This window comes from Dipodomys merriami, unplaced genomic scaffold (assembly GCF_024711535.1).
Source record: "Dipodomys merriami isolate MVZ:Mamm:240054 unplaced genomic scaffold, mDipMer1.0.p SCAF_332, whole genome shotgun sequence".
NCBI lineage: Eukaryota > Metazoa > Chordata > Mammalia > Rodentia > Heteromyidae > Dipodomys > Dipodomys merriami.
In genome coordinates, this window is record NW_027204849.1 from 960,395 (window position 1) to 983,268 (window position 22,874).

The 22,874-nt window shown below is 47.0% G+C and overlaps 1 protein-coding gene across 5 annotated transcripts in view; it reads right to left on the reverse strand.

Annotated features, from left to right (window-relative positions):
* Window positions 1-22,874, reverse strand: part of LOC138803081 (protein PHTF1) — a 31,368-nt gene that overhangs the window by 6,406 nt on the left and 2,088 nt on the right. For all 5 annotated transcript variants that reach the window (XM_069986912.1, XM_069986914.1, XM_069986913.1 and 2 more), the window contains 9 exons: window positions 9,637-9,706; window positions 8,857-9,015; window positions 5,984-6,140; window positions 4,313-4,450; window positions 3,057-3,216; window positions 2,456-2,629; window positions 2,285-2,374; window positions 1,275-1,496; window positions 127-255 (listed from right to left, as the gene is read on the reverse strand). In XM_069986912.1, coding sequence (XP_069843013.1) covers window positions 127-255; window positions 1,275-1,496; window positions 2,285-2,374; window positions 2,456-2,629; window positions 3,057-3,216; window positions 4,313-4,450; window positions 5,984-6,140; window positions 8,857-9,015; window positions 9,637-9,706 — 1,299 coding nt within the window. The remainder of the gene's footprint in view (window positions 1-126; window positions 256-1,274; window positions 1,497-2,284; window positions 2,375-2,455; window positions 2,630-3,056; window positions 3,217-4,312; window positions 4,451-5,983; window positions 6,141-8,856; window positions 9,016-9,636; window positions 9,707-22,874) is intronic.

The following is a 22,874-nucleotide window of genomic DNA, read 5'->3' on the forward strand; positions in this document are numbered from 1 at the left end:
TCCATTTCCTACATACTACCAGGACTCTGCGACTTCAGAGCGCAGAGCAGCAGGTGGATGCCGGTTGGTGTGGTACAGAAGGTGTGGGGGGGGGGGGAGAGGGAGGAGGTCCACGTCCAACCCTACCCTGCTCATGATGACGCCGCTGATCTCCAGCACAGACATGTCCATCTTCTTGCACTCACTGCCTTCCCAGATGATGGCACTGACCCGGTCAGAGGCGGGGCTTGAGTTCTGAAGCCAAAACAGGTGGTTCTAGGGAGGGAAGTACAGAGGTGACTCCAGCTGCAAGGCTGAGCCTCCTGGCTCACTAGCCTCTCGCCACCTGCTGAGCAGCTAACTGCCCTCTACAATGAGGTGGGACTCCTTTCCACATTTTCCCTCTCTAAAGACAGATAAGTGAGCAGAGCACAGGAAGTTAGGAAGAAAATCAGGCCTTTCTCTGGCCTTACAAGGGCATGAACTAGCAGAGCACACTTGAGCAGCCTGGGAGGATGCGGCCTGCCAGCTCCCAGCCAGCCCAGGCCTTAGTTAGTCTTCATGCTACCTCAGCAGTGTGGCTCTTCATGAGAAAGGCTGATGAGGTCTGTCTTCAGAGTGCTGAGGCTCAAGGCCAAGGCTGTGGCCCTCTATGGACGTGTACACACACATGTCTAATGCTTACTGGGCTCACTCTTCCAACTGTCCTGCCAAGCTACTTCACAACACTCCACATGTAAAGCCAACAGGTACCACGTGACACAAGGTAGCAACAACTCCACAAACACCTCCAAAGGAGTCTACGCTACTTGTGACACTGAAACCTGACCACGAAAGCATCATGTGATCTATGCTCTAGAGAAAGGCAATGGTTCACACAGTGCCTACAAAAATGAAAGCAGAGGACTGGGAAGGTGGCTCAGTGGTAGAGTGCTCGCCTCGCATGCACAAAGCCCTGGGGTCGATTCCTCAGTACCACATACACAGAAAAAGTCAGAAGTAGTGCTGTGGTTCAAGTGGTAGGGCGCCAGCCTTGAGCAAAAGAAGCTCAGGGACAGTGCCCAGGCCCTGAGTTCAAGCCCCAGGACTGACAAAAAAAAAAAAAAAAAAAAAGGGGGAGCAGATGGGCCAGGCCTGCTCACACAGGAACGGTGGACTGCCACAGGAAGACACTCACCCAAGCAATGAAAAACCTCAGGTGGAGGCGTTTCCCTCTTCTCACCCCACTCCTCAGAAGTGGGGCAGAGCGGGGTCCCCCTGCCCCCCGAGTGTGGGCAAGCCCCGCCCCCACACACCTGCTGGAACACGTCCTCCTGGGGGTCGCGCTTGGCCCCGGCACGCAGGGCGCCCACCTGCGCCGCCTCGCTGTCACTGGTGGCCGACGAGCGGCACTCGGGGCCGTGCAGCAGGTCATCCCACAGCATGTCCTCCGTCTCCGAGTCCTGGCGCGTGCTCTCCGAGTCCCTTCTGGACAGGCGGAGGCTCCGGGAGCCACCAGCCACGCCAGGCCGAGTACCCTTCAGGGGAGGCCAACAGGACAGGACCCTTAAGAACAGTGACGTGAACCAAAGTGGACAGGAGTCATGTATGGCAGCGCCGGCCTCCGCAGGCCGATGCCCGCTCTCCAGCCAGCCGGGCCTCGAGTGTTTCCTAGTAACAGCCAAGCTGGGGTGTCACCCAGACATCTGGAGGCGAGTGACCCTGCTGGGTCTCCACGGGGCCCAGGAGCAGCCGTGGGGCCTGGGACAGTGTCCCTCTGTCCCTGCCCTCCCTCACCTCCCTCAGCTGTGCTCCACCTCTCCAAGGCTGTGTTATCCTCCTCCCCACCCCCTTCTCCCTCGGCAGTGCTCCCATCTTCCAATGGTCCTTTCTCCTCTCTCCATAGTGTGGCCCTACTTCCTGAACAACTCCACATCCCAGATGCTCAGGGCCTGAGCAAGGTCTTTCTGAGCATCGTCTACGATGCTTTTCAGATTAGGGCTAAACAGCACCATGTGTGCATCTGTCTCCCTGCCCCTGCCCACAGCTGGATGTCACTACAGCCAAGAGTACGCCCCGGCAAACGCAGGCAGCATCCAGTGCTGCGCTGCTGCTCACTGGACACTCTGTGGCACACCAAGTATACAATGTGTGGCAGGGACTGGAGGGAAAGATTGGAAGAAAGTGAAGAGAGGGGGGTGACACTGTCCAAAAGGAAACATACTCGTTACCTGATTTATGTAATTATAACCCCTCTGTACATCACCTTTATAATAACAAATAGAACACTTTAAAAAAAACCACTGATCTCGGGAAGATGCTTTACCTGGTTGAAGGGAGGGGGTTCGCACTCTGACTCAGCCAGGCTGTCTGAGTCCCGCACTAGGTGACACCACCGCATAGCGGTCTTCTTTGCCTGCAGAAATCACACCCACGTTACAGGAGAACGTGGGGATAGGACTTCCCTCCCGGGCTCTGAGGCTGCAATGAGTATCACCTGAGGGTGGAGGTGGCCGGCGAGCGCGGACTTTCTGTTCTTCACAGCACAGCCATTGTCGCTGGAGGCGCCCTCCACGCTCCGGCGCAGCAGGATCATCTGGGTGTGTGCCTCGCCGTCCTCGTCACTGGACGGGTCGTCTGACACCCTGTTGCCCAGACACCGCCTGGCCTCCTGCAAGGGAGCACAGCGGCTGGAGCAGCTAGCAGCCACACCAACTGAACGCACAGTGAACAAACTAGCCAACCACCTCATGTCAATAAGAAGAAAATGTTGAAATTCAGAAAGACAGGAACGTGAAACTCCGGAGCCTCGGTGTGGGCGGGGTAGGGCCACGCCCACCTCACCAGCCTCCGGTCAAAGTCAGCACCCAGCCCTAGTGTGAGCACAAGAACACAAGGCACACCGCTGCCGCAGGCCCGGTAGACAGGGTGGAACAACATCTCCACACCCAGCCCCTGCACGTGTGCGACACGGGCTTCCACCCCAAATCAACCTCAAGCCCACACCCTCCTTGCTCCAGTATCATCAGGAAGTTTTCTGTCCCAGAAGTCTGCTGTGAAGACAGTCTGAGAGCAGAGCTCCACACATCTACCCTTACCCTTCGGCTCTTCTCCCCATCGGACATTTTTGCTCTGTCCCTCTGCGGCCATGTCCTGCCCTCCGGCCGACAGAGCTGCTTCTTCACAGCCGGGCGGAGACAACTCGAGTCGTTGTCCGTTTCTGTCACTTTATTAGATAGTAACCTGACCTTTTTTATCCTGTTTTTTAAAAAAAAATTAGAAATGTGGTTAACAACTTTTCTGAGTATCACCTACCATGAAATCACTTTCTTCTGAAGAGCACAATCCAGCTGGAAACAAAATTCAGAAATTGTGTTTTTCAGGTCTTTAGCTTGCTGAGAGTATAGGACACACCCTCCATGCAGACTACTCATGACGGCAGAGTCCATTAGCCAGAACAAGCTCGCTGTAGCTCACTCTATGCAGTCAGTTCACTACTTTCCCAGCATCCACTCCAACCCAAGGCCAACCCAAGACCTCTCGTCCCCCTCATAAATACCACCTGGGCGTCCAAGCCCAGAGCCTTCCAGTCCCATTATCCCTCCAGCTACATGGTCATGTGACTGCCGGCTGAGGGTCAGCATGTGAGCCAGGTGAAGCACTACGCCTGCCATTCTTCTCTCCTGGCTACATGGGAGAAGCCTGGAACACAAGGAATCGACACTCTACCCAAGGGCAAAGATGAAGATCTGAACACACTTCATCTTAGACAAAGTAACTGCAGAAGAGCGTGGCTGTGTCCAGGCGTGGCCCTCGTGAGCCTGTGCAGTGTATGGAAGCTCTGCTTCAAGGAGGAAGCCGGCATGGCCGCACCAGCTGCCGTCCCCACTACAGCAGGAGGCAATAGCATCCCGATCCTTATCATAACCGATGACAAGGGCTGGAGGTGCGGTCCAGCGGTGGAGTGCCTGCCTGGTCAGCCTGAGGCATGGGACAAACAATCAGCCCCTCAGAGTCACCTCACAGGTCCCACCCGCAGGGTCCCACAGCAGCCAGGTAGGAATCCAGTCCATTCCCCTTCCCATCCCACAGCCCATGTAGCCTTTACTCGAGACTGCCTGACACAGCCTAAAGTATCTGTGCTTTGTGATCTTGTGACCTAAAAGCATTAAAATCAAACAGACCAAACGTGATGGTAGAGCAGGGTGTTCACAGGCGACCTGGCCCCCACCAGCCAATTTGTTGGCAAATCTTTCTAGAACTATCACTCTCCAGTCATGTGCACTGCACACACTCCAACGGTGGGGTCCTGCTGTGCATCCAAAAATGTGAGTGTCAGATCTCAGACCCCTACCTGTTCCCAAAGAGTGTCCCCCAGAAGCTGGCGGCCCTGCGGGGCGCGGGGGCCAGCGCCTCAGCCCCCTTCATCTTGTCAGAGGCTGTGCCGCTGTGTTCTCGGCTCCCATCACCATTTATAGTTTTCCGTAATTTTCTACAAAAGAAGATTTCAGTAACTTCAGACTAATCAGAATCTTTTCTATTTCTGTCCGTAATTTCCCCCCAGAAAACTGTACTAATAGATTATTTCCTAAAGTCAGGGGCAGTTAACAATTACACAAAAACATTTCCAATTAAAGAACTAAAAAGAGAAAAGACAGCCCTGCTATTATTTTGCTCATTCTTGTAATAGACAGCACTGCTATCCAGAAATAAGAGTAGAAAACATTCTCGCTCACATAACCCTCACTCCACACCAGGAGAGACTATCTATTCAAGCACCCTTTGCACATTTAATCAGCACAGAAGTCTCTTGACAGCCTGTGCAGCCAAATGACATATCCTACAGATAAGTGAGACAACGCACAGTACCATATTTCCTTAGAAAATATTAAGTCAATTTAATTGAATTTACAAGGAATCTTCAGAGTTCTGAAAAATAACATTTAAAAATAAATACAGGGCTGGGAATGTGGCTCAGTGGTAGAGTGTTTGCCTAGCATGCATGAAACCCTCGGTTCAATTCCTCAGTACCACATACACAGAAAATATGGGTAGTGGCACTGTGGCTCAAGTGGTAGAACTCTATCTTTGAGCACAGAAAGGTTCAGGTTCAGAGCCGAGGCCCTGAGTTTAAGCCTCAGAACTGGCAAAAAAAAAAAAAAAAAAAAAGTATATTGAAATTCATTACACTAGATTGAAAATTTAGTAATATTAGAGAAGTAAAACTCTAAAGACTAATTTGGAAGCTAATACTAAAATACCTAAGAAATTTTCAGCAGTTCAAAAATCTGCATATACCACATAATTTAAAAAACTTGACATGAATTCAATGTGTGAAAATGTCCTGTCCATCTTGATTAAAAGTTTAGACCACTTAGAAATCAATCATACACTTTAAAAAAATGTAAATTCAGTCAGGCACTAGTGGCTCACACCTAAAATCCTCCCAACCCAGGAGACTGAGATCTAAGGGTCACAGTTGAAGCCAGCCTGGGCAGGAAAGTCTGTAAGGTTCTTATCTCCAACAAACCACCAAAATCCCAGAAGTAGAACTGTGACTCAAGTGATCGAGTGTCTTGAGCAAAAACAGCTAGGACAGCACCCAAGCCCTGAGTGCAAGCTCGACTGCCACACACAAAAAAGGTAAAATTTGATAGTGCCAATCCAATGTACGTTAATAGTGAATTTCAAGGTATTTGGACTAAACTGAAGTTCAAGGAAAAATGCTTATACTGGCCTGTCATCCTAGCTACTCAGGAGGCTGCGATCTACAGATCATCATTCAAAGCCAGCCCAGGCAGGAAAGTCTGTAAGACTTTTATCTCCAATCACCAAAAAGCTGGAAATGGAGCTGTAGCTAAGTGACAGAATGCCAGCCTTGAGTAGACAAGCAAGCATGGGAGGCCCTGAGTATGAACTCAATACTGGCACCCACACGAATGCACACAGATGCACACATGCACCCATCTGTGCACACACACGCTCACGCACACATGCATCCTTGTTAGTTAGCATCTCCGCTCACCTCCGCCTGCGGTTGCCGTTGCTCCCTGGAGGCCGTGTGACCTGGGAGGACACGATCTGGCAGTGCACGGTCCCCATGAGCAGCATGAGGCACAAGGGCCCCAGCACCTCGCTCACATTCACAATGGGCATCATGAGGTACAACACCACTGCCATGACTGGAGAAGAGAGGTAGAGCTCATCTTTAAAACCACTCTATAACGATACACTTTGTTCCTGCCATCTATCATTTTAAAAAGAGTAAGCAATTCATAGGAACTGGGAGAAGATGGAAGCAATGTTGCCATATCAGTGCAAGATGACAGATGAAAGCCCATGCCGTCCTGTTCCTGGGACAACCAGGCATCCCAAGAACATCCCAGGCCTCCCACGGGGAGGTGCCATGCTCCCGAGCAGCACATGCAAACGTGTTCAGAGGCGCGGCACCCCGTTCTCCACGAGGATGCCAGGGCCCAGGCGTACAGACCCACCACTGCTGCCTGGGACGCAGAGTGCACCTCAGACGGCTGACCCATTTGCCCAGCTGCTGCTAAAGACAGTACCGCCCACAGCCAACTCCGGCGGCATGCTCCCAGGAAGTACAGTCACCCTCCCTTTGCTTTTAAGAATTGCTTGAGCAGGGCGCTGGTGGCTCACGCCTGTAATCCTAGCTACTCAGGAGGCTGAGATCTGAGGATCGCGGTTCAAAGCCAACCCAGGCAGGAGAGACCGTGAGACTCCTATCTCCAATAAACCACCAGAAAACCGGAAGTGGCGCTGTAGCTCAAGTGGTAGAGCGCTCGCCTTGAGCTGAAGAGCTGAGGGACAGTGCCCAGGCCCAGAGTTCGAGCCCCACAGCCGACCAAAAAAAAAAAAAAAGAATTGCTTGCTTTTAGGAGGCAGATTTTCATAAAATTAAAGGCAGGGAAATGAACACTCAGCCAGATCAAGCACTCAAATAGCCTTAAAACACTTCAAGCAGAAAAAAAAGCTCTGTGGGGAACAGGAAAAAGACTGTCGTCGGGCAGGGAAGGTGGCTCAGTGGTAGAGAGCTCGCCTTGCATACATGAAGCCCTGGGTTCATTCCTCAGCACCACATACACAGAAAAAGCCGGAAGTAGCGCTTGTGGCTCAAGTGGTAGAGCGCTAGCCTTGAGCTGAAGAGCTGAGGGACAGCGCCCAGGCCCAGAGTTCAAGCCGCAGGACTTGGGGAAAAAAAACAAGACTGTCTTAGAGTGAGCATGGAGGAGGAAGAGGAGACATTAGGGAGAGATGCAGGAGGAGACATTAGGGAGAAACGCAGGAGGGAGCAGGAACAAGCCGCCGGGGGCATCGAGGCTATGAGATGAGATGTTCATTCTAAAGCCACTTTTAAAACATTTCTTTTGTCAAGCACTAGTGGCTCACACCTATAATCCTAGCTTCTCAAGAGGCTGAGATCTTGGGGTCATGATTCAAAGCCAGACCAAGCAGGAAAAACTGACTTTTATCTCTAACCACCAAGAAGCCAGAAGTGCTAATGGACAGCACTCAGGCCCCAGTTCAAGCCCCAGTATTGGCTCCATAAATAACAAAACACTTCTCTCTTTGTTGTGAGAAGGAAGGATGATGGGGGAGATAGATGTTACCCAGTGGGGATGACTAGAGCTGTGGCCATACTAGTGGCTGCTAAGACACACTTTGTGGCGGGGGGTGGGGAGGTGGGGTGACAGCTGACGACAGGCAAAGAGACAATGTACAAAAACATCAAACTGAGATTTCTAAGTAGGGCAATGGCAGCTTACCAGCTTCTCTAGAGGCTGGCTCTGAGCATCATAGCTCAAAGCCAGCCCAGAAAGACTATGGGACTGTTATCACTATGGAATCACTAAAAGGTCTTAAGTGGAGCTGTGGCTCAAATGGTAGAGCACCAGCCTTGAGTGAAAAAGCTAAAGGATATCACCAGGCCCTGAGTTCAAGCCCCAGTTAACACCCTCCCAAAACAAGATTAAAAAATAATAATAATGATCCGGGCACCAGTAGCTCAGGTCTGTAATCCTAGCAACTCAAGAGGCTGAGATCTGAGGATCAAGGTTCAAAGCCAGCTCAGGTCTTATCTCCAATTAACCACCAGAAAACTGGAAGTGGCACTGTAGCTTAAGTGGTAGAGCACTTGCCTTGAGCTGAAGAGCGGAGGAACAACGCCCAGGCCCAGAATTCAAGCCCCACAACTGACAAGAAAAAAAAATGGTTATTCTTCCTTTTATTAATTCCGTTTATTATGTGGTATCAAGGAATCGAACCCAGGGCCTCATACATGCTAGGCAAACACTCTACCACTAAGCCACATTCCCTGCCCCCCCCAAAAAAAGTCTTAAAATGATGAAGTTCAACACATCTAGTAAGGTACACATGGAAATGTCAGGTGGGAAGACTTGCAAGGCTAAAGTTCGGCAGAGGAAGTGAGCCTGAAGTACAAGCGTGGGAGCCAGCAGTCTATGCAGAAATAAGGCTTTATTTTTGCTCATGTAGTACTGAGGATTTGAACCCAGGACCTCTTGTATGCTAAGCATACATTAAGCCAATTCCCAGCCCCCAAGAAATGAGGTTTGAAAAGAGAACATTAGTCAAGAGAAGAGAACCCAGGTTCTAGTCCTGGGGTAACCCAGTACACAAAGGGCAGGTGGGGGTGGGGGAGGGAGAGGAAGAGAGAGATGGAAGAAGGTGCGGGAAGAGAGCTGGATGAACATGTCGGCACCTCAGAGCAAATAGTTTTAAGGTGACCCCAAATGGTCAACATGCTTCCACTCCTTTGTACTTTGGGCCAGGGGACAAAGGGTAAACCATCTGTCTTCATTGTCCCATAGCAAAAGCTGCAATAAGACACAGCCACTGCAAGCCACAAGTCACAGGTACCTTGCATGAGGTAAAGCAGGAGCAGCCACACGAAGATCCTCAGAGAGGTGACCTGAATCCACCAGCTGCTGAAGAGTGGGAAGAGAGCCACCCGCACCAGGCCCTTCCGTGTCAGCGACGGCCAGGGCGCCTCGGGCCGGGCCTTGGCAAACGTGGAGCCTGCGACAGCAAGGGGCATTTACACATGCTAGTTATATACAACACCTGATCTGCTCACGCACCCATCTGTTAACACACTGCACCTGTGTACACAGGCGCTCCACTTACACACATCCCCTATACGCGCTCTCCATTTACACGTTATTTATATGTGCTATCCATTCACTCACACTCCCTATTCACACATACTACCTATTCATTATTCACACATTATTCACACATTATCCCATTCACTCACACTATTCACATGCTACTATGCTATTTAAACATGCCATCTACTTACACACATTTTCACATGCTAGTAGTTACACATACCATTTATATACACAAATTATCTATTTGTACACGTTATTGATTTGCACACACCATCTGTCTGCACACACTCCATTACATGGATGGGCACTATAAGCAAGTCCTCTTCAATGGCAAGAACTCAAGGAAGTCAGGCAGTCAACAATCAATATGCCCTTTTCACTAGACCTGTGTCTGCAGGTTTATCACATTCAAATCTATGAAAACCTTGTCATTTATGTCACTGGCAGTACTGAGACGTTAGCTGTGAAAGCTACCCTCCTGGCACATGTGCACAACACCAAAACATAACAGTGCCGTAGAGCTCACCTCTGATTAAGTCCACATCAATCAAGTCTGGTTTTATGTGACCCATCTTTTTTGGTTTGTTTTTGAAGCCCTAGGATAAAACAAAGGAAAAAAGCAGTTCTTTCAAATGCAAAAAAATATATGGTTTCTTTTTCTTGCTGCCTCCTCCTCTACCCCCTCCCCACCCCCCAATCCTGGCAGGGATAAGTCTCACTATGTAGCCCAGATTGGCCTAGAACTTAAGATCTTCTTAACAATCTCTGACTGTTGAGATTATAGAATGGCACAGCCATGCCTGAAATATATGTTTCTTTTTTTACAAGTGACGTTTTAATCCTAATGCTCTTTAAAAGATATTGTCATTAATTTTAGTCTTATCATGTAATAAAAGCATATACTTTATCACTGTGTGTGTGTGCATGCACACGGGTGTGCATGGTGCATGCCAGTCCTGGGGCTTTCACTCAGAGCCTGTCCCTGAGCTTGTGAGCTCCAGGCTGGCACTCTGGTGCTTTACCACTTGGGTTATAGCACCATGTCTGGCTTCTTGCTAGTTAGCTAGAGGTAAGTGTCCCATGGATTTTCCTGCCTGGACTGGTTTTGAACCATGATCCTCAGACCTCAGCCTCCTGAGCAGCTGGGAGGACAAGGTGAGCCTGACAGATTATTTCATCACTTTTTAAAATAAGTCAAAGCCAGAGATCAAAAAGTGGTCAATAAGCCACCACCGCTTCTCTCCTCCCAACTTCAGTCCTCAAGGTGAAATGAGGTAACTGGAGAGGGTGAGGGGAACAGGGCACGGTCCAAAAGGAAATACACTCATTACCTGACTCATGTAACTCTAACCCCGCTATATATCACCTTTATAGTAACAATAAAAAAAATTAAAAAAGCAAAAGATGTTCATCTTTTCGGCTGTTTCTCTGTATTTTACTTCTATACTTCTAAACAATATGCCTATACTATTCCTTTTTTTAAATTCAGTGCTGCACCTTTGCAAGGCAGATATTCTACCACTTTTTTTCAATTGGTGTGGGCTTGAACTAGTCTAGGCCTGGGCGCTGTCCCTCAGCTCTTCAGCTCAAGGCAAGCACTCTACCATTTGAGCCATGGCACCACTTCTGGTTTTCTGGTGGTTAATTGGAGATAAGAGTCTCAAGGACTTTCCCGCCCAGGCTGGCTTTGAACCGCAATCCTCAGATCTCAGCCTCCTGAGTAGCTAGGATTACAGGCGTGAGCCATGGGCACCGGCTCCACTGCTTTTTTTTCCAGTACTGGGATTTGAACTTGGGCCTCCCCTTCTATCACTTCGGCCATGCCCTCCTTGCCCAAACTACTTGGGGGTAGGGTCTCCTGTTTATCTAGGGCTGGCCAGGACCATGATCCTATATGTGCCTCTACACAGCTTGGAGGACAGACATTAATACCAGGCCCAGTTCTTGTTCTTGAGAGGTCTCATTTCCTCTTTCTAGGCTGATCTCCAACAGTAATTCTGATCCCTGCCTCCCACACCCACCTGTTCTTTAATTCATTAATTTTAGAAATCATTTGTTGACTTACATTGTGAGAATATAGTTCTTAACCCACGAACTCTCCTCTCCTAGCTGCCTTCCAGACACCACACACACACACACACACACACACACACACACACACACACACACACACACACACACACACACACACACACACACACACACCCGCACACACCCGCACACACCCGCACACACGTGCACGTAATGCTGTCGACCGAGTTTGTGCTGGTATGTGTAGCACACTCTGGCTTGACTTCCTGTTTAAGACCAAAATACTTCCTATTAAAACTGGAAGAAGTACTAGAAAATTATCCACACTTGAAGCAATGTCAGAACTAAGGTTTTAAACTCCTGCTTCCACCAGAAGAGCTCTTTCCAGTCTTGCACCTCCTGCCCCCTCCAAATGTCCTTTTAGCAGCTTTCCGAAAAGCAGCCACAAAGTCAAGTACGTAAGTCCCAGCCTGCCTGAAATAATCCTTTTGCCTTACACCGGACTGAAAGCTGCCCTGGGTGTATGAGAAGCCGTGGGTCCTTTTCTCTCAGGAATGCAGTCTCCCAACGTTCTGTGCCCCAGCACAGAACACACAGTTTCCCTCCTCAGAGCCCTGGCCTTATTCATGGTATTCAGAAATTCCATGAGGAAATGTCTTCATTGCATCTGTGTTAAGAATCCTTCCAGGGCTGGGAAGGTGGCTCAGTGGTAGAGCGCTTGCCTTGCATGCCTGAGGCCCTGGGTTCGATTCCTCAGCACCACATACACAAAAAGAAAAAAGCCGGAAGTGGCTCTGTAGCTCAAGTGGTAGAGCGCTAGCCTTGAGCTGAAGAGCTGAGGGACAGCGCCAGGCCCAGAGTTCAGGCCCCATGACTTGACCCCCCCAAAGAATCCTTCCAAAGGGGGCTGGGACGGTGGCTCAGTGGTAGAGTGCTTGCCTTGCATGCATGAGGCCCTAGGTTCGATTTCTCAGCACCACATAAGCAGAAAAAGCTGGCAGTGGCTCTGTGGCTCAAGTGGTAGAGCACTAGCCTTGAGCTGAAGAGCTGAGGGACAATGCCCAGGCCCAGAGTTCAAGTCCCCATGACCAAAAAAAAAAATCCTTCCAACTGAAAATTTATCTTTCAGTTTAGAAAAACTGTCTTAAAAAACAAAAACAAAAAAAAAAAAAAACGGAATTGGTGCTGTGGCTCAAGTGGTAGAACGCTAGCCTTGAGCTGAAGAGCTGAGGACAGCACCCAGGCCCAGGCCCAGACCCAGAGTTCAGGCCCCAGGACCGGACCAAAAAAAAAAAGAAAAGAAAAGAAAAACTGCCTTCTAATTTATTTTTATATTTCCTCCCTCAAGATGTTTTCTTTTCTTTCTTTTCCCCTTCCTGTTGAAGAATTCCTCTAAATATCTAGACTCACCTTTTGCTTCAGTTATTTTTCAGACAGGCTCAGGTGTTTTTGCCCAGGTCTGACCTGGACCATGATGCTATTTATGCCTCCGATCATTCAGATTATAGGTATAAGCTAGTGCACCCAGTTCACCCACATTGTGCTAACACAATCTGCAGCCATTTTTTTATTTTACTTTATTCAGAGGTGATATATAGCGGAGTTATCTTTATATATGTCAGGTAGTAAGTACATTTCCTTCCTTTTGCATAGTATCACCGGTTACCTTGTTCCCTCTCATTCCCTCCTCCCATCTCCGCCTATGAGTTGTGGCTCATGTTCCTCAATGTCCAGTGAAGCCAGCAGGCTGTGCTGCTGGACTTGTTCACCTGGTTTCCACTGATTCTGTGCCCTCCCCCACCTTTCCTCAGATGTACACTGTACACACTGTATATGAGACAAAGAATACACAGCACTCAGAAAACAAAAGGACAAATTAAGAAAAGGTCCTTTGTTTCCTTATCTTTGGAGTTTCGGTCTGTATATAATTTTATATATGTGTGTGTGTGTGTGTGTGTGTGTGTGTGTGTGTGTGTGTGTGTGTGTGTGTGTGTGTGTGTGTGTGTGTGTGTGTGTGTGTGTGTGTGTGTGTGTGTGTGTGTGTGTGTGTGTGTGTGTGTGTGTGTACACACACAAAGAAGCGCCTGGGTATTACAACTTGGTGACTTTCTCCTAAGATTATCCTCTTTTGGTCTCACTGTATACGGTGTCTTGAGGCCTACATACCTGGCCATATCCCATTGCATTTTAAATCTCACTTCCAAGTAACAGAGAGAACATGCACCATTTGTCTCTCTGTTCTTGGCTTACCTCTCTCAACATGATTTGTTCTAGCACCATCCATTTCCCTGTGAATGACATTATTCTATCCTTTCTAATGGTGTGTAAATTCCATTGTATATAGGTACCACATTTTGTCTTTTGATCCACCCAACTCTTGTGGTGCATCTGGGCTGTTTCCATCCTTGGCTGTTGTGAGCAGTGCAGCAGTGAACATGGAACATGGGTGTGTAGGTATCCTTGTCGTATCCTGGCTGGTGATGCTCAGGGTAGCTGCCCAGGCGTGGTATGGCTGGGTCATGGGGAGGTCTGTGTTTACTTTCTTGAGGAACCTCCAGACTGCTGCCCAGAGCGGCTGTACTAGTTTACATTCTCACCAGCTTCCTTTTCCCCACGTTCCCACCAGCACTGTTGTTCCAATTCAGAATATTGGCCATCTGAGAGATGGATCCTCTCAGAGTTGTTTCCATTTGCATTTCCAGTGTGGCCAGGGGTGACGAGCATTTCCTCGTGTTTCTTTGCCATTCTTACCTCTTCTTCTGAGAAGTCTCTCTTTAGCTCCCTCACCCAGGTAGTGATTGGTGTATTAGATTTGGGAGGGGTTGGTTTCTTGGGCTCCCTGTATATATTGGATTTTAGGTCTTTGTCTGATGTATTGCTGGTAAAGATCTTTTCCCAACTGGTTGGCTGTCTTTCTAGTTGAGCAGCTATGTCTTTAGCTGTGCAAAAACCTTTTATTATCATGTAGTCCCATTTGTCTGCAAATCTTTTAAAAAGGTAGTCCCAGGAAGGGACCAAGATGGCAATGGGGCAGTAGGGAAACGCCACAGCTCTCCCCAACCAAAAAGACAGTTCGAGTTCCGACGCTTAATCTCCCCAAGAGACCGACAACAACAAAAAGACGAACACTCAGAGAAAAACAGGAGGTGGAAAATAACAAAAAAGAAAGAGAGGAAAAGAAGAATTTCAGAACAGAGAAGAGCGAAGACCCCTCCCCCAACCTTCACTGGCCGATCGTGCGGCAGCGCGCCAAGCCGTGGCCAGCCAGCTCGGCGGGGGCTGCCAGAGCCCCAGAGACACAGGGGGCTGCCTGCAGATCACCCGCACAGAAGCTGCCTGAGGTACCAGTTTGCAGACCCGCTGATCACCACAAACAGAGAAACCTACCAGCAGGGAGTCTCCACGAAGATCCCACCCCCACCCCTCACTCTCCACCTGAGCAGAGAGGCTCCATCCTGCCAAAGCCGCCCGGCACTGGCAGCGCGACAAAGGGAGCTGTCTGCAGACAACCCGCGCAGAAGCCGCCTGAGGTACCGGTGTCAGACCCGCCGATTGCGACGACCCGGCGGGGGCTGCCCGGGTCCCAGTGGCACAGGGGGCTGCCTGCAGATCACCCGCGCAAAAGCCGCCTGAGGTACCGGTGTCAGACCCGCCGATCTCGACGACCCAGAGGAGGCCGCCGGGGTCCCAGAGGCACAGGGGGCTGCCTGCAGATCACCCACGCAGAAACCGCCTGAGCGTGGACACTGTGAACCTGACAGCTTTGACAGAGGCAGAGACAGAAAAGACTCACACAGAGCCACCACCCCAACTGAACTCGGATTGCAACAGCAACTGACGACCTACACCACACAGAAACAACTAGCTCCAGGGTGAGTACCCCACAGGGGAAGTGGATCCCTCAAGGGAGACCAGAGCTGGAGGGAATCCCCAGACCCTGACCCAGACTCCCTACCCCAACACCCGGACCACAGGACCCACTAAAACTGGGAATTGTTCGAGAGCTCCACCAGTCCGTGGAGCACACTCCACTGGCCAGGCTAAAGCAAGAGCGCCCCTGGAAGGGAGCTTAAACGCCCAAGCCAGGAACAGCGCCCCAGGTCAAGACAACCAACAGTATAAGAAATTTGAACTGTGTACCCCAGGCTGCATAACCTAGGTGGTATACACAGCAGCACAGGTCCAACGAGCATGCTCCAGGCAGGGGCCGGAACCAGGCCTGGGGATCCGGTGCCTAAACAACACAACCAACTCCTCCCAACTGAAGTCAAAAGCTGAGCATACGCCTCAGCAGAGGGGAGAAAAACAGGGAACCGCACCCCCTAGGAAGCACGCCTGTGACAACAAAAGACCTGGAGGCTCAGGACAAGAGAAGCCAAACCCCACCAAAACCCCACCCATATACCATAGGCTGGGAATTGGGCAACACAGGCTGCCAGCACCTGATAGCAGGCAGGAGCTCAGGCTGATAAGGCGGCTCAGCAGTAGAGTGATAGTCTTGGATGCAGGAGGCCCTGGATTTGATTCCTCAGCATCACATAAACAGAAAGGGTCAGAAGTGGTGCTATGGCTCAAATGGTAGGGTGCCAGCCTTGAGCTGAAGAGTTGAGGGACAGCACCCAAACCTAGAGTTCAAGCCCACAACCAGCCCAAAACAAACAAACAAACAAAAACACATCAGGAGCCCATAGCAGACTCCAGCATCTGAGAGAATGCATCCAGAGCATCTGATCTTGCCAAGAGCACCCGTAGGAGCAAACACAAGCAGTCTAGGCTGCTTAACCCTTCCAAAGGCGGGAATTGCCAGCGATCTACAGCAGAGAGCCGAGAATCCTAAGTAGGTCAGACCAGCAGCTGGAAGTAGGATCCTAACAGAACCCAGATCAGACACAGACTCTCTCTACCAATACAGAATCAGCAACCAAGCAAAGACAGACACACCAAAACAAAATTGCAGATCAGTCTCCTGAACCCCATGCGAAAATCACAGAGAAAAATTACAAGGTTTACCACCACCCAGGACAGCAAGCTCACCTCAAAAGCCAGCAGCCACACAGGGGAGAGCCCCAGTGGGAGCAAAGCAGGAATGGAAGACAAAGGCTACTTCCAAGGGATGCTGGAGGCAATAACTCAAGAAATAAAGCGAGAAATTGATCAGAAATTGAAAGAACACAAGGATAAACTATCAAGAGATACAGGATATCAAACAAAAGATGCATGCAAAAATAGAAGCTGCACAAACCTCAGTAAGAAGTGAGATAAATGCCAAATTAGAGGTAATGCATACTGATCTCACCTCTTAATGAGTTGAGATCAGTACTTTGAGAACCAACATCGAATCCATAAAGGGATCCATTTCCTCCATGCAAACCACAATAGAAGCCACAGTCAACAGAGTGAACGAAATGGAAGGTGGAGTGTCAGATACAGAAGACAAAATACACCAACTGGACCAAAAAGTGACAGATATGGAAAAATCACTCAAATTAAACCAAAGGGAAATTCAAGAGCAAGCAGATAATGCCAAGAAATTTAACCTTCGTATAATTGGAGTGAACAAAGGTGAGGAATTTCAGAGCAAGGGAATGCAACACCTATTCAACAAGATAATCGGTGAAAATCTTCCCCATCTCAAAAAAGAACATCTTACCTACATAACAGAAGCGTATAGAACACCCAACAAGCAAGATCCCAGAAGAAACACTTCTAGACACATTATAGTAAAAATGATAGATCTGAATAAGGAAACAATCTTGCATGCAGCAAAAATGAAGAAGGAGCTATACTACAATGGGGAAAAAATTAGAATCACTGCAGATCTCTCCACACAAACAATGAACGCAAGAAAGGCCTGGGAAAGCACCATACGAGCCCTGAGAGCCAATAACTGCCAAACCAGACTGATATACCTGGCAAAGCTAGCATTCACATTCGATGGAGAACTGAAAATGTTTAATAGCAAGGAAAAACTAAATGAATACATAAACATTAAGCCAGCATTACAAAGAATTCTAAGAGGGGGGACACAACCTGAAGAAAGCAACCAGGAACTGGGACCTGCCCCAAACAGGCATTATTCAAAGTCTAACTGAGCAAGCACAGCAGGAAAGGAAAGAAGAAAAATTTAGGAAAATGGAATGACAGGGACAACAATCCATCTCTCTATGCTTTCTCTTAATATTAATGGGCTGAATTCGCCAATTAAAAGAAAACGAATTGAAGACTGGATCAGAAAACAAGACCCATCCATCTGTTGCCTTCAGGAGACCCACCCCTCAGCCAAACATACAAACAAACTCAGAGTGAAGGGTTGGAAAAGGATCTACCAATCAATCAAATGCCCCCAGTAAGAAAGCAGGTGTAGCTATCCTGATATCTGACAAAATAAACTTTTCATTAAAATCAGTACAGAAAGACAAGGACGGACACTACATATTAATACAGGGAACAATCCAAGAGGAGGATATTACCATCTTCAACTTATATGCCCCAAATATTGGTGCACCCAGACATGTTAAACAAACGCTCTCAAACTTACAGAATAAAATAGATCCCAATACGATAATACTAGGAGACTTTAACACACCACTCTCACCAAAGGACAGGTCTACCAACCAGAGGATTGGCAAAGAAGCTACCGAATTAAGTGAGGCCATACTTCAAGTGGAATTAACTGACATCTACCGAGTATTTCTCACTAAAACAACACAGTACACATTCTTCTCAGCAGCTCATGGAACTTTCTCCAAAACAGACCATATCATAGTTCATCTTAAGCAAATACAAAGGGATCGACATAATCCCCTGTATCCTATCTGACCACAGTGGAATCAAGCTAGTTCTCAATAACAAAGCATACCGCAGAAATTTCTCTAATACATGGAAATTGAACAGCACAATCCTTAGCAATGCCTGGGTAAATGAAGAGATCAGAGAAGAAATAAAACATTTCCTACAACTCAATGAAAATGAAAACACCTCACAAAGAAACTTGTGGGACACAGCAAAAGCAGTCCTGAGGGGCAAATTTATTGCCCTCAGTGCCCACATCAAGAGAATGGAGACAGACCAAGTAATTAATCTCATGTTGCAATTAAAACAGCTAGAAAAACAAGAAAAAATGGAACCTAAAGTTACTAGACGGAACCAGATAACCAAATTAAGAGCAGAGATTATCCAATTAGAAAATCAGAAAATTATAGCCAAAATAAACCAAACAAAAAGCTGGTTCTTCGAAAAAATAAACAAAATTGATGGCCCATTGGCAAGATTAATTAAAAAAAGAAGAGAGGAAACATATTAACAGGATTAGGGATGCCATGGGAAAAATCACAACACGTACCCAAGATATCCAAACAATTCTAACTGACTACTTTCAAAAGTTATACTCTCTAAAGGAAGAAATGGATGCATTTTTAGAGAAATACAAGTTGCCCAAACTGAGCAAAGAAGAAGTAAACCAATTAAATAAGCCAATATCCTACAACAAGATACAGGAAGCAATCAAAAGTCTTCCAACAAAAAAAAACCCAGGACCAGATGGATTCACAGCAGAATTCTATAAGACCTTTAAAGAAGAACTAATATCCATACTCCTCAAGCTATTCAGAGAAACAGAGGAGGGAGCTATCCCAAACCCAAACTCATTCTACGAAGCCAATATCACACTCATCCCCAGGCAGACCCAACCAAAAAGGAGACTTACAGGCCAATTTCCTTGATGAACACAGATGCAAAGATCCTTAACAAGATTCTAGCTAACAGAATCCAGAAACACATAAAAAAATTATACACTATGGCCAGGTAGGCTTCATCCCAGAGACGCAGGGATGGTTTAACATACGTAAGTCAATAAATGTAATCCAACACATCAACAGAGCCAAGGTCAAGAATCACATGATTATCGCCACAGATGCAGAAAAGGCCTTTGATAAAATTCAACATTCATTCATGCTAAAAGCTCTGGAGAAAATAGGAATAGAAGGAACATTTCTAAAAACAATAAAAGCCATTTATGACAGACCAATAGCCAATATTATACTTAATGGGGAAAAGCTACAACCAATTCTCCTAAAATCAGGAACAAGGCAAGGATGCCCACTGTCTCCACTCCTCTTCAATATAGTCCTAGAACCCTTAGCCAGGGCAATAAGGCAAGAAAAAGACATTAAAGGGATCCGCATAGGGAAAGAAATTAAATCCCTTTTTGCAGACTACATGATACTATACCTTCACGATCCCAAAAACTCCATCCCCAAACTCTTAGAAATCATAAATCACTTCGGCAAAGTAGCAGGATACAAAATAAACTCACAAAAATCAGTTGCCTTCCTGTACATTGACAATGTACAAGAAGAGAGGGAAATAAAGGGAGCGACCCCATTCACAATAACATCCCAAAAAATAATATATTTAGGAATTAACCTAACCAAAGATGTAAAAGAACTATTTAATGAAAACTATAAAAAGTTAAAGAAAGAAATTGCAGAAGACACTAGGAAATGGAAAGACCTCCCAGGCTCTTGGATAGGCAGACTTAATATAGTAAAGATGGTAATACTTCCAAAATTAATATACAAACTCAATGCAATTCCTATTAAAAACCCAATGACGTACATCACTGAAATACAGAAAACAGTCCAAAAATTCATATGGAACAACAAAAGACCTAGAATAGCCAAAACAATTCTAGGGGATAAAGACAATATGGGAGGGCTATCCATGCCGAACTTCAAACTCTACTACAGAGCTATAATAACAAAGACAGCATGGTACTGGCACAAAAACAGACCCGAAGACCAATGGAACAGAATCAAAGATCCAGAAATAAATCTACAGGCCTACAGCCAGCTGATATTCGACAAAGGAGCCAAAGACATACAATGGAAGAAACACAGCCTCTTCAACCACTGGTGCTGGGAAAACTGGCAGCCACATGCAGAAAACTAAAAGTGGACCCCAGCCTATCACCATGCACCAACATCAACTCAAAATGGATTAAAGACCTTAACATTAAACCTGAATCTCTGAAACTACTGCAGGACAGAGTAGGAGAGACACTTGAACTAATAGGCACAGGAACTTCCTGAACAGAGTCTCAGGGTCACAACAAATTGGAGAGAGACTCGACAAATGGGACTACCTTAAAATAAAAAGCTTCTGCACAGCTAAATCTATCGCAACCAAGCTAGAAAGATAACTAACTAATTGGGAAATAATATTTACCAGCAATATATCAGACAAGGGGTTAACATCCTATATATACAGGGAACTCAAGAAACTAATCCCTCCCAAACCTAACAAACCAATTACTAAATGGGCAAGGGAACTAAAGAGGGACTTCTCAAATGAAGAAATAAAAATGGCAAAGAAACACATGAGGAAATGTTCATCATTCCTGGTGGTGAAGGAAATGCAAATAAAGACAACCCTGAGATACCACCTTACCCCAGTCAGAATGTCCCACATCCACAAATCAGCCAACAACAAATGCTGGAGGGGATGTGGAGAAAGAGGAACCCTATTACACTGCTGGTAGGAATGTACACTTACACAACCACTTTGGAAAGCAGTCTGGAGGGTCCTTAGAAAGCTAAAGATTGACCTCCCTTACGATCCAGTGATACCACTTCTAGGAATCTACCCTGAACAACAGGAACCAATATATAAGGACACATGCACCTCCATTTTTATTGCAGCACTGTTCACAATAGCTAGGATATGGAAACAACCCAGATGCACCACCACAGAAGAATGGATCCAAAAATTGTGGTATCTATACACAATGGAATATTATGCAGCCATTAGAAATGACAAAATAATGGCATTTGCAGGGAAATGGATGGAGCTAGAAGGAATCATGTTGAGCAAGGTAAGCCAAGAGCAAAGAGACAAACGGTACATGGTCTCCCTGATAAGTGGATGCTAAATCCAAAATCTTAGGTGATACGACAAAACTAACAGGAGTTAAGAAACAAAGAACTCTCACTCATCTGGTCGAACCACTACTAAATATCCCCATTCTGCTGATCACATGTATGGTGTATAACATGTGTACACCGTTATATGTTATAGACTGTGATAGACAATTTGCTCCAGGAAAGTTAGAATGAACTTGTGACTTTAAATGAGCATCATTATTCCACAATGCTGTGAAATTCGGGAAATTATGTAATCAATCACAATCAAAAAAAAAAAAAAAACCTCGGGGTAGGGAGAGAAGGGATGGTAGGGGGAAAACAATGGAGGGTGTAACAATGCTCAATAGGAAGTGTACTCATTACCTTACTCATATAACTATGACCCTCTGTATAGTATCTTTACAATTAAAAAAAAAAAAAAAGATAGTCCCAAAACAAGAGTCTGATGGCATTTATGAGTATGTCTACAGAAATCTATAGGAGATCCAGGCTGGTCTTAACACTCTCTACCATTAGCTACCAAGCAACCACTCAGTGACCAGTGCGCACAAGCACTCCACGATCACTATGTACCAGCACCCCTGACCACCGTGCACGAGCACTCCATGGCCACCCTGCCTGAGCAGTCCGTGACCACTGCACGGACCAGCACTCCGTGACTACCCTGCATGAGCACAAGCACTTCTGAACTCCACACACAGACTCTGAACTATTAGAAAATCATCAAACTCTTTCCTCCCCTATATTAGTGAAGACATTCTGAATTATACACCAGCTTTTGGTTGCTTGGTTAGCATGAAATAATCAAAAAATCTAAAAGCAGTGTATTTTTATACAACTTGAAAAACTTAAAAAAAAAAAACAGACTTAAAAAATAAGGGCCCACAAGCTGGTTCCAGGCCAAAAATGAATTTTGTTTGCTTGGACAGTGAAGATGATGAGGAAGAAGATGCAGGACAAAGAGGACTAATAGAGAAGGAAGAAGACAACTACACTGTTAAAAACGGATTTCTAAGGCTGCTATAATCCCAGCAATTCAGGAAGCTACAATCAGGGAAGATCAGTAGGTGACAAGTCTGGGTTGGGCAAGAAGTCAACTAATAGAAAGCCAGGTGTGTGAGACTCCATCTCCAAAATAACAAGCTAAAGGTCAGGCTGGGTGGAGGAGCAGAGCACCTATCAACCATGCAAGCACAAGACCTTGTGTTCAAACTCCAACACACACCAAAAAAAATCAAGCTGGGATGGTGGCACACTCTAGTCAGACATGGTGTCCAGCCACATGAGCAGTGGAAATAGTTATGATCACCTGTCCAGGTTGGCCCAGGCATAATAGTGAGACTTTATTTCAAAACTAATCAGAGCACAAAAGGGTTGGGGTGCAGCTCAAAGGACAGAGCCCATCCCTGAAGCCCAGGGTAGTATGACAACAGAATATCTCTCATAAAATGCAGCTTCTCCTGAGTAATCTAAAACCTTAGGAAAAAAACCACGGTCATATCACCATATGACCCCATTTATACAGGCCACTTCCTGCCAAGGTCCTATACTACCTGCCATTTATACAGACCAATTCTTCCCCAGGTCCCATAACACCCGCCATTTTTACAGGCCACTTCCTGCCAAGGTCCCATACTACTTGCCATTTATACAGGTCACTTTCTGCCGAGGTCCCCTACCACCTACCATTTTTACAGACCACTTCCTGCTGAGGTCCTGGTACCAACTGCCATTTTTACAGGCTACTTCCTGCTGAGGTCCTGGTACCACCTGCCATTTATACAGGCTACTTCCTACCGAGGTCCTGTACCAC